The sequence below is a fragment of the Parambassis ranga genome, chromosome 2, assembly GCF_900634625.1.
Source record: "Parambassis ranga chromosome 2, fParRan2.1, whole genome shotgun sequence".
Classification (NCBI taxonomy): Eukaryota; Metazoa; Chordata; class Actinopteri; family Ambassidae; genus Parambassis; species Parambassis ranga.
The window spans coordinates 22,671,688-22,688,184 of NC_041023.1; the positions used below are offsets into that span (position 1 = coordinate 22,671,688).

The following is a 16,497-nucleotide window of genomic DNA, read 5'->3' on the forward strand; positions in this document are numbered from 1 at the left end:
GAGGATATCAGCGTATGTTGGCCATATGTCTCCATTTACATCACAGCTGAGCCGGTGAAGCTGCATCACGTCACCTGATCAATGAACGAGCATAATGGCCGCTCACCTGGTGAGGGTCACTCTAATGGGAACAGCACAAAAAAACAGCATGTGCTACAGCCCATTACAGAGACACTGTGTGTTCTTTATGAGGTGCCGAGAGACCTCCAGACTTCATCCTCATCCAAGAAGCACACAAGCAACACCTCCTCCTCCTTCTCCCTCTGGAATTTCCTTAAACTTCATACAGCAGCTCTGTGGACTCTGAAAGCAGCGTCCCTCAAAAAAAATACAGATTCACAGTCCAGCAAGTCGACCAAACAAAATGCTTCTTGCCTCAGAGAAACACGTGTTTTAATTAAAGAGTTTAGCATTCCTGTTGTTCAACCAGCAAGTGAAAAGAGGGAAACAAAACACTCTAAATAGCTCTTTGCTTACCTAAGCCTATGATAAAACCCCTATGGTATTTACTGTGATGATGATGTGACCTTGTTTGGAGAAGGATTTAAGAGCAAGAGAAACTCACTCCACCCCATGAAAATTGACTTTCATGCATTCTTTAGTGCGGCTGTGAAAGGAGAACCTGTAATAAACAAACGCTCTAATTCCAGTTTACTGCATCTTGAAATTATTACAGCTCAGGTTTGTGCTGTTCAAAGAGTAAACATGTCGGTAATCTAGCACAGCACAACGTTCCAGCCGAGTCCAGTGGACGCTAAAGTTCCACAAAGAGCTAAAATATTGCATATTTATGCAATATTAAGCAGGATCAGGAAATTCATCAGTAAGTTAATCGATAATAAGAGCTGCAGTTCGCCTTCTGTGCTCCAAACAATGACACCCAGGCCATTCAGCCCTAAACATAGCAACACGCGTGTCACATGTGTCAGTGACAATTCATATAAAGTTTATTCAAACTAACAGCCAGTCAGAGATAGATCTGTGTCTGTGCATTTGTTGACTAACGGAAAGCAGAGAAGGGGGGGGGGGTTATTATAAACACTCTCAGTACTGTCTGCAGCACATGGAGCGGAGTGTGAAGAGAACACACTGGTGCACCCCATCATTGTCCCTTTATGTAAGAACATGAACACAACGCCTCATGTTACCCAGCTAGCTGACGTCTGTTCATATACATTCAAGCAGCATAAAGATATTAGCCACTTCTGCTAATTAAGCTGCTTAAGCTAATTTTTACCTTTTTTGAATGCTCGAAGAAAAAATGAGAAATGTGTAGGAAAAACTGTGAGATTAGAACATTTTTTTCCACTATTTTCTTACCGAGAAGTGAAAAACAATAAAGTTATATTATCCAAAATGGTTGATATATATGCAGTATTTCTGATGAATGTGAATATTTTAGTCCCAAAAATCCAACACAAGCTGACAGGCGGCCTTAGTTCTGCAAGTGTTGACAAACGTATGTCAGTAAGACACAGTTTATTGTGTTAGTTCTTCTATAAATGAGCGTATTTTATGTTAAACTGTGACCTCCGATCAATGAATGAAACACAAAGAGAGCCAACAGCCTTCTGGCTTCATGCAGGACCCAGTTAAACAACAACCCCTCTTGTGTTCCACATCCTGCTATCAGCAGAGTGTTAACTGCCTGAGCACTCAGCACTGTATTGCATGTTAAACCTGTTGACCTCTGTAGACAAATAGCTGTGAGGGGCCACTGGAAGCGGCGGCGGCGGCGGCTGCAGCATCGCCCCTCTGCGGGTGAATTCAGCCATGTACATGAAACAGAGTTCACACTCTCTGGTTGGAGTGTCTCATCACAACGTCATAACTCACTGAGTTCATAAAAGGAGACACAGTGAGCGGCATGACCGTCGGGAACCGCGCTTACATCACAACCCAAAACACTCGCACACACTCCCGTTTCCACATTCCTTTGTTGCATAAGCATGTCGTGAGCGGGTCAAAGGTCAGCGTCCACAACAATGGCCTCCAGTCTGAGAGAAAGGAGACACCTCTCTGCAGCACAGGAGGTGGAACTGATTGATGCTCTGCAGAAGCGTTCTTTCTCCAGTAAAGCAGGAAGCTTTTGTTGAGTCATTACAACCTCAACGGGCAGAAGATTGGGTTCCCTCGATGCTCTGAAATCCTGCTCAGCAGCTATTATGCTGCGCAGAACGAGCGGGGGAGATAATCCCAGGCTTCTCTATTCACACCTGTCCGCTCATATTCACATCACAAAGGGGGGCTTGTGTGACGGAGTCTTCATTTCCATCGTTTGGTCCGTTTTACATGCAACGGGAGGAGAAAGGGAAACACTTAACAAAAGGAATATATATTTATATATTTATATCTCCTGCACAAGCTGCCAGTTCACAAGAAAACTTCCATTATTAAAAAGCACAAACTGTATTTTTTTGTTTTATTTTGCTTCCAGGAAGGGGGGAACAAAAAACAGAACACTATTAAAAACCTATTCAATTATTGTTTTAGGGCAAAGCAGCCATCATTTTCAACATTTTCAACATGAACACCGAGGGAGCTAAACACACTGCAAACATGTGCAAAGAGTAAAAAAGAAACATTAGAATATCAAGAAAACACATCCATCAGTTTATTAACACAAGCAAAAAAATGTAGTTCCAGCAGTAAATGTTTCCAGGGGACCAGTGACGGACCTTTATGCTTTTTGAAGGTCCATCAAACATTTCTGTGTCTCTTTGCACATTTGTCGGCCACGGTAGTTTTTGTGATTAAATATATAAATAAACAGGACATATTTAATCGTTTCTAAAGTTCTAGAGCTGCTGACTCTTTTTCTACCATTTGTATACAGTCACGCTGCAACTTTATTTATAACGCACTTTAAAAACAACCAGTTTGACCAAAGTTCTACAACATATAAACGAACAATAGAATAAAATAACAATAAATGAAAGACACGAGCCCTACCTCTTTTTGTTTTTTAAAGTCCTGTATGACCACTTCTCATATAACTTCATACAACAGCCAAAAATTGGTTTGAAACGAGGGGAGCGTGATGTTAAATACCATACATTCCTCCAGCATAGTTTACAGTATTATGGACAAAGACTTTAATTTTTCCATTCAGAAATTTGTATGACTGATGTTGCTGCCAAAAAAAACCACAGAGGCTCATGTGTGACCTTGTTGACCTCTACAATGACACACACACACCTGACAAAGAAAATGTACCAAACTTGAAAACTTTGGTTACATAAAATCTGATATTATCAGGGTGACTGATTATTCAGCCAGCAGTGAGCAGGACTTTACATTTCACCATAGATAAGATAAGAGAAGAAGTACAGTACACCTGCAGCCTGAACCCTGTCTGACTTTCACTTCCCAGCCCAGACCTGAGGAACTACTTCAAGTCTTTTCAGCATTTTCAATCCAACAAAACCTGCACTTTTTCTTTAGGAACCAAGATGGCGAGTCGAACACAGAGTCCTGTGCCACTCAGAAGCGCCTGCACTGACCGTAGCAGGTGCTCATTTCTCACCTGAAAACAGCCCCAAAAGAGCTACTAAGTTCCAACACAACGTGAACGTGCACAAAGGTCCTAGCCAGATCCTTCACACATTAAAGTGGCCTGTGAGTTTCTGCAGTGGAAAAACGCCTACAGCTGGAGAAAGTGTGTCCACATACTGCTACTTCACGTCACTGTAGGTCTTTTTTTAGCTTGTATTTCAAGGTAGCACCAAAAAGAGACACAAAGAGTGTCGTTTAAAAAGAAAAAAGTTGTGCTACTGTTGTTTCGGCAACAAAACCACGTCTGAGGGTCATCACTCTGAAGGAACTTCCCAGAACTGTTTGGGCTAAACTCCTAATGAGCCACTAAACATACTGGCTACTGTCTATCACACACAGATAAGACAACGGCCCCGGGGGAAGTCCACAAACTGTACTCACACACACAGATCAGCTCACCACTTCATCAGGGTACCTCCCACCACTTCCACCAATAATTGTCCCACTCCACCACATAATCGACTGCCCTATGGGCTTCCATCTAAAATGTCTGGCACGGCCCAGGAGTGTTGAAGCCCAGCATTACGGCCTGGCTTGTGACCAGCCTTCAAACGGCTCAGCTCACAGTGCTGAGCACCTAATAACAGGATGTGGAGTGCCAACTGACGGCCTACTCAAAGTCAGAGTCCTGCTGCCCCGAGGGCAACGGGTTCTGAGTACCGATCAAACGAGAGAAGGAAAAGGGGATACGGGAAACAGGCCACTTCTAAAGGCATCACCTGAATTTAAAAAAACACATGCATTCCCCACATTTTTGTATAATTTGAGTGCTTTTTAAGAGAGAGTGTGTGAGAGCACATAATCACAGTGCCGGCCCTCACAGTGTTGCCTCGCACAGCTTCATATCAGAGTTCCTGCATGTGTCTGAACCACAGGAATTAGGCAGGAGTGTGACATGATTTAAATTCAATAACAATGAAGGAGCAACACACACACACACACACACACCTCCAACCAGCTGAAAACACCCCTTCCCCTCCTTTTGTCCCGGTTCTCTCTGTTTTCATTTCTCTCTCTACAGAGAGCCAATTAAACCGGACACATGTACGAGAGGAATTTAGAGACTTTTGGGAAAACAAGCGCTAACCTTCTCTCATCTTTAACTGAAAACTACAGCACTAATAATAATATTTCATATGTGAACGCTTTAAATATGGTCCCACAATGTTGGAAACACACAAAAAATGCAAAACAAGTTACAAAAGAAACAAAAGAAAAACAGCACAAAAGTGGTGGAGCCTGAGCCAAATACGGCCTGATGTGAACAGAATGATCAAAGTAAGATGTTTAGTATGAAAATATTTAATTTATAAAATATGATGTGGAAGAAAAAAATGTTGTGCGAGGGATGCAGAAATATTACAGGCACATTATCAGGCAGCAAAATTACTAATGTTTCTAAAGAGCTGTTTAAAGTCCACCTAAATTCCAAATACGGGCAAAGAGGTGGCATCATCCTTTAATTATGCAAATGATTTTGATTCTTTTAAAAAACAAATAATCTAAACTGTTTTTGTATCAGGCCGTAAACATGCTTACACCTGGTTATTTCAATATGGAGGTCAATGGGGATTGACTCACTTATGGAGCCGGCCCCCAGTGGCCGTGATGGGAACTTTACCAGAAAAGATACATGAACGTGATGTTTTTGTGCCGACATGACAGAATATTATGTCATAAACACGTGTCGCCTCTATTTAACCTCTGATAAAGTTCTGTGCTTTCTGGCAGCATCATGACTGAAATCCCTGCTCAGCACCAACAATCTGACTCTGACTCTGACTCTGACCTCAAAGGGAAAGGTGACTCACCTCATTGGACGGAATGCTGACAACACCTGTTGACCTCCTTTTTTCCCTCAGCTTCCTCTTCTCTATCTGTCCTTTACCCTTCCTGGCGCTGGGCCCGCTGCTCTTCTTCTCCTTCCCCTTGCTGGGTGACGGGCTCTCCTTGTCGCTGTCGTTGCAGGCCATGGGGCTGGAGGTATCCGGGGACGCGCACTGAGTCTTCTCCGTCTGAGGCGGGGCCTTCTTCAGGTTGCTCCCTGGCGTGGCCGTGGGCGTAGCGGGGTGGTGCGCTTCCTCCTCGGGTCTCTTTAGAGCCGACCCGGAGGAGGACCGAGCCAACGAGTAGGAGGGAGAGTGGCAGTTACCAGCGGAGGCGCTCCGGTCCGGGTTGCCGTTGTTGGTGAACTCGGGGCTGCCTGGAGGAGCGGCGTGGCGGCTGCTGCTGCCGCCACCGCCGCCGCCGGTGTTGTTAGTGGCACCTAAGGGCGCACCCGTCGCTGCGGCGATGTCCCCCAACATTTTGGCTCTCATTTTCTCCCGCTTTGCCTTCCACTCCTCCAGAAAGTCTGTGGTGGCGTTTGGTTTAAATCCGCCTGTGGCCATGATCCCTTTTTTTTTGGATAAGTTCCTTGTCGCACGCCAAGTTGCTGAAGTTTATGGTAATTTTCTGCGTCCTACTGGCACCACATTCCTCAAGTGATTACCCAGGAGCTGTTGACAGGCAGAGCGGAAATAAAGTCAACTTCAAACAAGCTAAACTTTCTTTTTCGGCTCCTTTTCAGACACAGGAGGGATTTCTGTTCTCTTCTCGTGTCTCCTAAAGTTCATTAAAAGTTAAATGCCTCACACGCGGTCCGCTTCTCCTCTAAAAAGTTTGTCCTCTCTCCAAAAGCAGGAACTCGGCTGAAGTGTCCGGGAGCCCCGCGGAGCGCTGCGGTGCGTTCAGGTGCAGACTCACCTGTGTGGAGCTTCGCTCAGTCTGCCGCGACCAGGTGTGTGCCCGCGCGCTCCGCTCAGATGAATGACGCTGGTCTGGAGCGCGAGCAGCCGCTGAGCTGTGCTGAGCTCGCTCTGCCCTCTGGCACGCCGGGTGAGCCCGAGCGCACACGAACGCTTCCGAATGAAGCCGAAGAGCAGACGGCGCTCTCAGCGGATATAAACGCAGATAGAGTCCTTTAATTTGAACACAGGGGCGTGAAGCAGGTGGTTCAAGACTATTTGTTGATACATTTAATTTTTTACAATACTTCAATAAAGATATATGCTGATATGTTTTTGTTCTGTTAAATAAATTATGTAATTTAATAGCTAAATATGTATAGGCTACATAAATAAAAATATCATTTCAGCAAAGTAAAATACTTAAAAAAGTTCTGATTAAAAATAAATATAGTCTTACTACTTATAATAAATATAATATACTAATATTATTGAATGTAATAGGAACACATAGGCTGAATAAATGAACATGTGAGTGATAAGAGGTTTAAGTCTGAGTTTCTGTGTGTACAGATGAAAGCCGTGTGACGTCTCATGTCAGTGTGACTCTTGTCACCGTGTTCTGAATGTCTGAATTTAACTGGTTTTGCACAGTAACACTTTCATGTTGCCTCTTAAAGCACAGCTGAAGTTGAAGCTGCGGAGCTACATTTATTCCATCCTCCACTCCCGACTTACATCAGCAGCGCAATGTCTCTGATTTCCAGTTGTTTGGTAGCTCTTTGATAATTGCACAGTAGAGGAGCATTTGTCAACGACTGAGCTCTCCCACGCAGAGCCCACAGACTCCCACAGACTCCCTCGGGCTCAGGGTGACTCACCCACCAGCTTCAAACAGAGCAGAACCTCCTCACCACAACAAGCTGAACCAAAGGAGAAAGTTAGGACAGAATAGGAAGACCGCTGAATCCAAATGTGGCATACCAAGATCCACAACATGATCTGATAACACATCCTTACACAGAGCTGACTGTCCAAACTCCAAAAGACCAAGCTGTCAGTTCTCTGTGGGCCTGAAACTCCTCAAAGTCAAATTCAGCACACATCAAGAGACAATCCACCGTTTCTGAGTCAGATCCTGAGAGACTTATGCAGTTTGTCACCATGACTGACACTTGGGTCCACCACTTCTAAACACTGGAAACAGTCACCAAACGTGAGGTCTGTGTCAAAGTGATGGCCTTTGTTTTTTTTAGGTGCTGCTGATGGACAACCTGGAAAAGGATCACACTGATACAGGGACCCCAGGACAGCTAGAGGACTGCTCTTCCAGTAGGACAACATCCACAGCAGTAATGAAAACCACTATGTAACACCTACCTGGTTTGTCCCCTCAGACTCTTATGTCTTCACCAAGATGAAGAAGGTGTTATTTTGACAGTGGTCTTTGCTGTGGACCGCTTTCTGGTCATCACAAGAATCCATCGATCCATCCATACTTAATAAACACTGACTCCTAGCTTAGGCCTCACCTATAGCCTATAGGAAATGTAATTAATCAACACTCTCTGTCAGCCACTGCTGTGTGCCGATGCAAAGCTCCATTGTAATAACTGCATTGCATTCCAGCGATATTTAATCCCCGTGCCATTACCTGACTGTACGAGCGCAGCTTTCAGCCCACGCTGTGATCTAAAGCCGCTATAGGCGCTTAGAAGCCTCATTTCATGCTACAGTAATGGCTCTATGACTTAACGGCGCTGAGGGTGTGAACCTGGCGGTGTTAGACCCTATGTTTGCTCCCAAGGGTGCAGTGACTTTCAGGGAGAGTTTAACAGCAGCACACGTGAGCATGCTAATGGAATCTCACAAAGATCTGAGCACACTTCTCCTCTGGTGAGGAGGAGGCCTGGCCTTCAGCTCTTATCTCCACATGTGCCAAGCTGTGCTGCAGATAATAAGAAAACCTGGGTGGAGCCAGGGAGTGTGGTCTTTCCTAAAAATAAACCCTGATCTATGGACTCAGGTCACTCTGCTGCATATTTAGCATACCTCTGTCTGCTGCTGAGGAGGGAACCTTCCAGCACAAACCGCTGCTGAGCTAAATCCCATTTAACAGCATCCAAACAGGAGCCAATATTCAGTTTTCATTTACATTATGGCCATAACACGCTCACAGTAATGAGAAAAAAACCATGGCAGTGCTCAGCAGGATAAAAAATAAGCATTGTTAGCATAAACTGAAATATATACATAGCGCTATGTAATGGCCGCTCTTGCGTTGACACGTTTCCATTTGTTCGACAGTAATGTTTCAGTCAGAAGCTATTAGGAGGGTGATTCTGCAGCCCACACAGCGCTCACTCCCCCATGAAATTGTTTATCCAGTGAGTAAGTATTCAAGAAATGTTTCTCTGAAGACTCCCAGATGTTACACGCAGATGTCCTGTGCAGAAAGCCTCTGCTGCACAATGGAGCGACAGGGAAATCCTCTGTTTTAATTATGCCTGTCAGAATGTGATGTGGCGTCTTTTTACCTCCATACTGCTGTGATAGAACAGCCGACTCTGACCTTTGTCTCCTTCAAAAAACAAACCGACAGAGACAGCTGAGAAGATCCATGTTTTCACCCCCCCTTTTTTTTATTTCAGATTGAATTAAATAAAAAGAGACAATATAAGGAAACGAGATCAAAAAAAGAAAAGACTGAAGATCAGATGAAAGTGGTGCTGCACTCCAGAGCTCTGACCAGCTGATCTTACAGGATTCATGACACCTTTTCCTACACACTTTGTACTGATATCTTCCTGCATACTTAATATAAAGACGGTGACCTTTGAACTTTTGACCCATTCTAGATTTCATCCTAGAAGTTCCATGACATCCCTGTGTCAGCCCAGCTTGGGTCCTGAAAAGTGTTCAGTAAAATCCTAAAATCAACTAAATTGTGGACAAACTCTTGTGGGGTTGCTGCTACTGCTGTTTTGGCTGGACTCCTCAGAATCACAGTCAACTCTTTTTAAGGGCATTTAAGGCTCTGGGCTGGATTAAAAGGGCTCCACAGGCCTGTTATGTAGCCTGTTAAAGTGTTCAGTAAAATGCTAAAATCAACTAGACTACGCAATACCTGGAAAAGTTGTGTGATGGCTGCTACTGTTGTCCATTTCTGCCTGCAGCTAAACACTTAAGCTCAACAGCTGACTTAAGTTTGATGTTTTCAAGTTGGAAGACTTTCATAGAGAACCTTCTCTTAGTGTCTGAGAAGAGCTGCTTCAAAGTTTTGGTGTCGTGTAGGTGAAATAATACACCGTGCAGAAGAGCTAACGCCACTATAATATGTCATTCTTAGTAATTAGGACAGGAAATATAAGCGTTTTCAGGGTTTAGTGCCTTGCCCAAGAGCATTCTGCGAAGGACTAGAGAGAGAGAGATTAGCTTTTGTTCCCTTTGCCCACACTGTTTCCCCTTCAGATGATCCTGGATTTGAACTGTTGAGCTTATTGTTAACAGTGCTACTGTTGTTTAATCCTGCTCCATGTGCAGGCCTGTGGGTGAGTCAGCAGAGCCCTGCACTCTGCTGCATGGTCAACAGACGGAAGGAAGTAGAACAGCACAGGGTTGTAGGCGACACAGTGCTTTTAAAATACTGGAGGAATCCGGTCCACTGTCCAGCTCACAGGTTTGTCCGTTATCCCGTATGTGGCCTCCAACGGCTCCCAGTACTGTCCCACTGCAATCTGCAAGGAGCCAACTGTTAATGATGGTGATGATGATGATGGTTAACTGTTTGGGTCAGTATGCCAACTTCCCCTTCCCCCCACTGTGATGCTGATCTGGCTGCACACTCACAAAAAGCCTACAAAGACCTGTGTGTTCGTCTGCCATGCTGTACTCAGGTGTAAATAGCAACTTTGTCAACTACATTCAGAGTGAAAATAGCATTATTGCATCCTGATACACATGCGATTTCTCCGCCATGCACAACATTTCTGGTTGTGAATCGCATCGTTATCCACAGATAGTGGTTGTCTCTGCAGTGCTACATACATGGGTGTAACTAGCACTGATGAATACAGATACCTTGGTGATATTCGTCTAGGTGTAAAAGGCATGTTTGTCTCTGTCCCAAGTGTGAGATCTGGAATTTTGTCTCTGCTATGCTACACACCTAAATGTAAATGGCACCATTGGTGCTACAGACACATAGATGCTCACCTCGACCATGCTAATGCACCTGGGTGTAAATAGCATTATTGATTCTATACTTTCAAGTATAAATAGCACTTGGACATGTATTAGCTATTCTGTCATGCTAATACACCTGCATGAAAATAGCATTTTTGCTGAGACTAGCATGGAGACCTACATGCTAATACACAAAGTGTAAATACAGTAGCATCGCTAGCTACAGACACCTGGATGCAGTCAATCTTACACGAGGTCCATTATTTTCTTAGTTTGTCATCTTTTCCACTGAGTAATCTTCTGGAGCAGCGCTCTGTTATTAAAAGATAATTATTGTTTATCTGAATTATTGTTTACTTCACATCAAGTCAAACACTGATGCTAAAAGCTCTTTACATTCCCAGAACTCATGCTGATATCCTGAAATTGCACATTTTGAGTGACATAAACAATAAATAATGGAAAGAGTTAATGAAGTCTCTGTCATTTGACTAATTGATGAATGAAGATCTCATTTAACGCCGGGCTCTCCCTGTTCCCCTCTTTAACGTCCCCATGGCGGTGCAGCATCTTTAGTTTCCTGAAGAAGCAGCTGCAGAGTGGGAGACGTCTCTATATCCTCTGTTCTGGATGCGTCCACAGCAATGCACCTTCAATCACACACTGAGCGTGTTCGTCTTTGTTTTAGTGACAGACTCGAGCTGTCACTTCATCCGGATGCCTCGATTTGTCATTGTTTGTCATCAGTGAGGAACCCTGCTGCTGTTTGTCCTCAGAGCAGAGAGGCTTAGCTCACCCAGTGTGTCTAAGTCTAGTGTGTTTGGGGTTGCTGCACTTTAAAGGGAGAGAAAGGAGAGAGAGAGAGAGAGAGAGAGAGAGAGAGAGAGAGAGAGAGAGAGAGGGAGCGAGAAATAAAGTGAGTGTCAGGATCTGTGTGTGTGTGTGTGGATGCAATTCTGTCTTAATGGATGATTTCCAAACCAGAAAACTACAGCGTGTCAGCTCATGGTGGAGCTGCAGATGCAGAAAGGAGCTCTTATTAGAAATGTTCTGTCACATGTCTGAGCCTCACAGCGTTCTCACCATGATGTAAGTCCAAATAAATAAATAATTTGTCTGCCATACACATGTGCTTGAAGGTGGCTCTATAGTTATATTAGTTAGTGTGCTAGTTAATCTGTGGGGAAAAGAAGACATAATTAGCTTAGTTAACTAACAATGTATCAGGGAAAACTGAAGCACTGAATAAAAAGCTACTTATGTATGGAAAAACACAGTAGATAAGCTATGTAATAATGCAGTAAAACACAAATGAACTAGCTAGCTGTGGGAAAACAAAAGATGATGCACACCATGCTAGCTAAACGCCTGATGTTGCCTTTCAGGCTGACAGAAACCATCCATCCATCTTCTACCAGGAGCCGGGGCTGCAACATATGGGGAAGCCGAGCTTCCTGCAGCTGGTGAGTCTTCAGCTGGCACAGGGTCACTCCATGTTTCCATGGACGTTGGTTTAACCCCTTGAAACACAGGTTGCACTTTCAAAGACCAAACACTGGGGGAGTGGTTTGCACTTTCAACCTGAACACATGAAACTAAGAATAAGAAATGGTAGATGAGGAAAAGTAAAAACATGGCTCCATCTCTTTCAATGGCAGCACACCACCCATCATGTTTTCCTCCCGTTTATCTTCCGTCATGGTCCTTATGAAGAGGAGGAGACGGTTGAGGGAGCATGTCCACGTCAGAGACAAGACACAAACCAGGCTTCACAACCACAAGCTGAGGTAATGGAAAAACACACACACACACACACACTTTGCATGAGTCTGAGTAATTACAGCAGATACCACTGCAGATCCTCGAAGCTTTATCTAAAGGATGGCGCTCTTCATCACAGACAGCAGGACACACCCAGGCAGAGGTTATTGATGCAACATGCAGACACAAGGGCTTTACAGCGGAGCCGATTACATGATAATGGTCAAATAAATCACATAAAACTGTTATTCTGTGTCTGTGGTTCCATCAAAGAGGAGCGAGGAGACATCAGAGGGGAAAACAGGAGCACAGTCTGAGCTTCTGTTAGGAGTGCATGAGACCAGCAAACCTTAAGCTGTGTCTGTAAATGATGCACATCTCAACGCAATGCTGCACGCCCTCTACTGGTGTGATGGAGCAACAGCTGCCATGATGCTCAACTGAGTCCACAAGTATGATATGATGCACACAACTGGCTGTTTTCTACAACTATGAGTGGACATAGCCACATTCTTACATGTACAACTAGCATGTTTAGCTACCTAGATGCTAACAGCATTGACCTTTAGACAGATCACAGCACTATAGAGAAAGAGATCTACCTAAAACACTTAATAGAAGATTTATAGAAAAACAAAGGGAAATAAAGAGGCGTGGCAACTTTACAATGTACAAGTTTATTTTTAATGAACTCTTCAGTGGTTGGTAGTCACAGCACAGCTTGCATGTATTAAGCCACACACCTATTTTACAAGATGATGGGAAAAAAAAAAAAAAAGTAGATGGCCGTCGGTCCATCTGCAGTGACTATTCTTTTTTTACTAAAATATCCTTAAAAAGGCCACTGAAATGCATAAAATGTTTCTCAGATGAGTGGAATATTTTCATGGTGGCGATTTGCTTTAACCTGACATCAAAACTCCTCACATGGCATTGACAGTGCATGTAGACATTGTATAGAAAGAAAGGACTGGGTTAGCCATACCTAATCATCTTTTTTTTTCTCTTTTTAGTGACGACACCTCAGCTATAATACTACAGCTTAAAAAAAAAAAAAAAACGGAAAGAAAATTAAACGGCACTCTTCCAAGATACTGAATACAACCAAAGTGAAATGTAGTGAAGCGATTATTTCTTTTCATATTTTTTAAATCCTCACAATTATGTGAACACTTATTTTAAAGTTGGAAAAAAAACAAACTGAAGCACTGAACACTGCCTGCCGTCTCCTGTAAAGAGACTAAGAGCGGCTCTACTACTGTATTGTATCCAATGTATATAAAAAGGAATTAAAATACACCTGTTTGTCCTCTGGAATTTTGTATTTAATAGTAACAGACGGGAACGCATGCCATGTGCTGGGCTCAAACAAATACATACAGGTATATACAGCGTCACTCAGTACCTGCTAAAACAAAGTGAGAAATACAGAGTATAAACTGACTACACTACAAACTTAAAAAAAAAAAAGAAGAGGGGGGAAGAGAGATGGAAGCGGTGGAAGAGTGAAAAAAAAAATCCTACTTGTGATGGACTCATCATTAAAGCATTTTAAAAAAAAAATAGAAATGCGTATTGCACATACAGTGAAAGCTTAAATTCCACCAGGTCCGCCTCAGTTCGCTAAAGCGAGAAGTCAAATTTTTTATTCCCTCTTGGAGGAAGACACACAGAGGTACAAAAATAATGATGAAGAGGAGGGGGAGAGGGTGGGCTAGTGAGTAAAAGTGTGTGTGTGTGTACAAAAAAAAAAGGTAGCCACAAGAAAAGCTGATAATAATAATAATAATAGGCAGGAGTGGCACTTTTAAGAGGAAACTGCACAGCACACAATACAGGAAGAGGAAAAAAAAAGATGGTGGCACAAATAAAATCAGGTGATGGATAATATCTGTTCTTCAGTGAGAGCCATGAGGGAGGAGAGAGAGATCGATGCAAAGTGTTTTCTCTTTATGTACATCTAAGGCTTGTTGGTTAAATAGTTTTCAGGCTTCCTCGCCCACAATGCGCTTTTCTCTTTTTTTGTTATTTAAAAACATGCTGATAACACACACACAACCCCTTTTTTCCTTCTGCTCTGTAAACTCAGTGGTTCTATCAGGACAGCAGCAGCCACACAATCAGGTGGAGGGATGGATGGATGGATGGATGCTGCAGTGGGTGGAGGAGCAAAAAAAAAAAGAGAGGGAGAAAAAGAAGAACAAAAAAAAAAAATCAAAATAAAAAGGAGTCTTGTCTCTGATGTCTGTTGCAATTAATATCTAAATGTGCAATTTCATTAGTCACTGCCATGGGGGGCTAGAACAAGAAGGTGGGTGGGGTGCAGAGGACAGGGTGGGTGGGGGTCTGTTCTACTTGGAAAGCTTGCTAATGACTCGAATGAGCGCTCCGTTCTCGTCTTTTAGTCTCTGGTTGTCTGCTTTCAAGTCTGGGAGCATCTGAAAGGGAAACACAGACAGACAGAGAGAGAGAGAGGAAGAGGCTTAGACAAGTCAAGACACATGTTCACCCAGCCAGGCCTGTTTCATCTGTTTACTTTCACAAACAGTTAATTGCAGCCTGTGTAAAGCAGGTCACACAGCATCTCTCATGGTTTGTGTGCGGTCTTTTTTTCAACACTTTGGTTCAAGTCACAAGAGAAAAAAGTAATAAAAATCAAAAACAAAGCGGCACAGCACAGGCCAGAGATCCTGACAAAGCCATGCAGAATCTGAACGGCTGCTGACTGGCAGCAGCCAGCAGAAATCACACACAGTCACACTTTAACTCCAGGTGGTGTAAATCTGCATCACTGTACAGCGTTAGTAACTCAAAGTGTTAAAGAAGATTCTGGTCATTTTTAAAAAGTCTTTCACAGAGAAGAGTGAAACGCTGAAGTTGTTGCCAAGGTAACAGAATGGCAGGATAACAGCATAAACACGCGGTCTGCTTGTTTATGCAAGCAGACAATTTTGTCGATCAATTCAGCTCCAAAAGTGTAAAAAAATGTTGTTTAACATTCTTAACTGAAAGTTTTAACATTGATAATATGAATAAAATGTCAGATTACAAACTACGTCTTATCATCACCTATATGCAGGTACACAGATGATAATAAACTTCACTAGACCTCCAAAAATGACAGATTACACACCTGTATGTGTGTGTAATTCCAAGATTACTGACGCACAGAAACCGACAACTCAACACTGAGAGTCTCCAGATTACAGATGACGATCAGCAGCTACAACATGATTAAGTATTTACTGTATACTAATCAGGCAAAACTGCTGGACCTGTCTGTGCATGCAGTCGTCCTAACATATTTGTTGATGTCATCTGGTTCAAATAAAACGATTTGAGTCATACAGAACAGGAGCACAGGGGAGGAGGGATTCAGTCTCTGAGGACTTGGGCTAACACAGTTGATGCTAACAGGAAGCCACGTCATGCAAAGAAGCCAGAACAAGCCAAACAGAAGAACCGGGCTCCCTCTGATGAAAAGCATCACAACTACAGGACACTTTCCTTTACAGAACCTGCTGCTACAAATTTACATTTTAATTTAGACTCCTCACTCAATTCAACAACTTACCTGAGCTTAATCTTAATCTTTTTATTGTATTTTTTTACAGTGTGCTGTAAAAGGAGAGTGTCCTAAAAAACAACACCCTCCCCAATCTGAAAACCAAAAGCTCTGGGGAGGAAGAAAGGGGAGTATTTACAAAACCAGTGATGGTTGGGCGGCTGGACACCTGCCTGTCTATGGGTGCGGGGCAGAGCGTGTATGGAGCATGAGAAGAATGGGTGTGGGAGGGGGGAAGGAAAGTGAAGAAGAAGAAGAGGAGGAGGAGGAGGAAGAGGAGGACATGGTGGTGGACAGACGGACGTGGCTTTAGAGGTCGACGCTGGGCAGCTGGCTGCAGGCCGACTGCGAGAGCTTTGCCACCACGCGGGCCAGGGCCCGGTTCTCAGCCTGCAGCCGCTCCTTAACCTGCCGCAGGGCCTGAACCTGCTTTACCTGAGGGAGGTTCTGCAGGGAGGAGGAGGAGGGAGGGAGGGGAAGAACAATCACAACAGAGGAGAACACAGAAAAAGGTGAAGAAAAAGTGTGTTTGAGGAGACAAATCATGAGAGAAGGGATTAATGAAAGACAAGACAATATAAATGAATAGAGAGGAGGGGCCGAGAGGAGGAAGAGGGGAAAACAGAAGAGGAAGACTGTTAGAAAATGGGGACAGATTCTGGAAACCGAAGGAATGATTAAGGGTTTTTTCTTCTCCCTGCTTCA

The 16,497-nt window shown here is 43.6% G+C and overlaps 2 protein-coding genes across 10 annotated transcripts in view; both read right to left on the reverse strand.

Moving 5' to 3' along the window:
- pawr (PRKC, apoptosis, WT1, regulator) overlaps positions 1–6,432 on the reverse strand; it is a 53,260-nt gene extending 46,828 nt beyond the window's left edge. The window contains exons 1-2 of one of the 2 annotated variants that reach the window (XM_028399463.1): positions 6,190–6,432; positions 5,367–6,053 (exon numbers count right to left, since the gene is read on the reverse strand). In XM_028399463.1, coding sequence (XP_028255264.1) covers positions 5,367–5,945 — 579 coding nt within the window. In that variant the 5' untranslated portion in view covers positions 5,946–6,053; positions 6,190–6,432. The remainder of the gene's footprint in view (positions 1–5,366; positions 6,054–6,189) is intronic. The other variant, XM_028399465.1, reaches the window with a different exon arrangement.
- Positions 6,433–12,885: 6,453 nt separating this feature from the next.
- Positions 12,886–16,497, reverse strand: part of ppp1r12a (protein phosphatase 1, regulatory subunit 12A) — a 39,102-nt gene continuing 35,490 nt past the window's right edge. For 4 of the 8 annotated variants that reach the window (XM_028425447.1, XM_028425498.1, XM_028425489.1 and 1 more), the window contains one exon: positions 15,968–16,239. In XM_028425447.1, the coding sequence (XP_028281248.1) occupies positions 16,102–16,239 (138 nt within the window). In that variant the 3' untranslated portion in view covers positions 15,968–16,101. Of the gene's footprint in view, positions 14,666–15,967; positions 16,240–16,497 lie in introns of those variants that run through there. The other 4 variants (XM_028425456.1, XM_028425481.1, XM_028425464.1 and 1 more) reach the window with 2 other exon arrangements.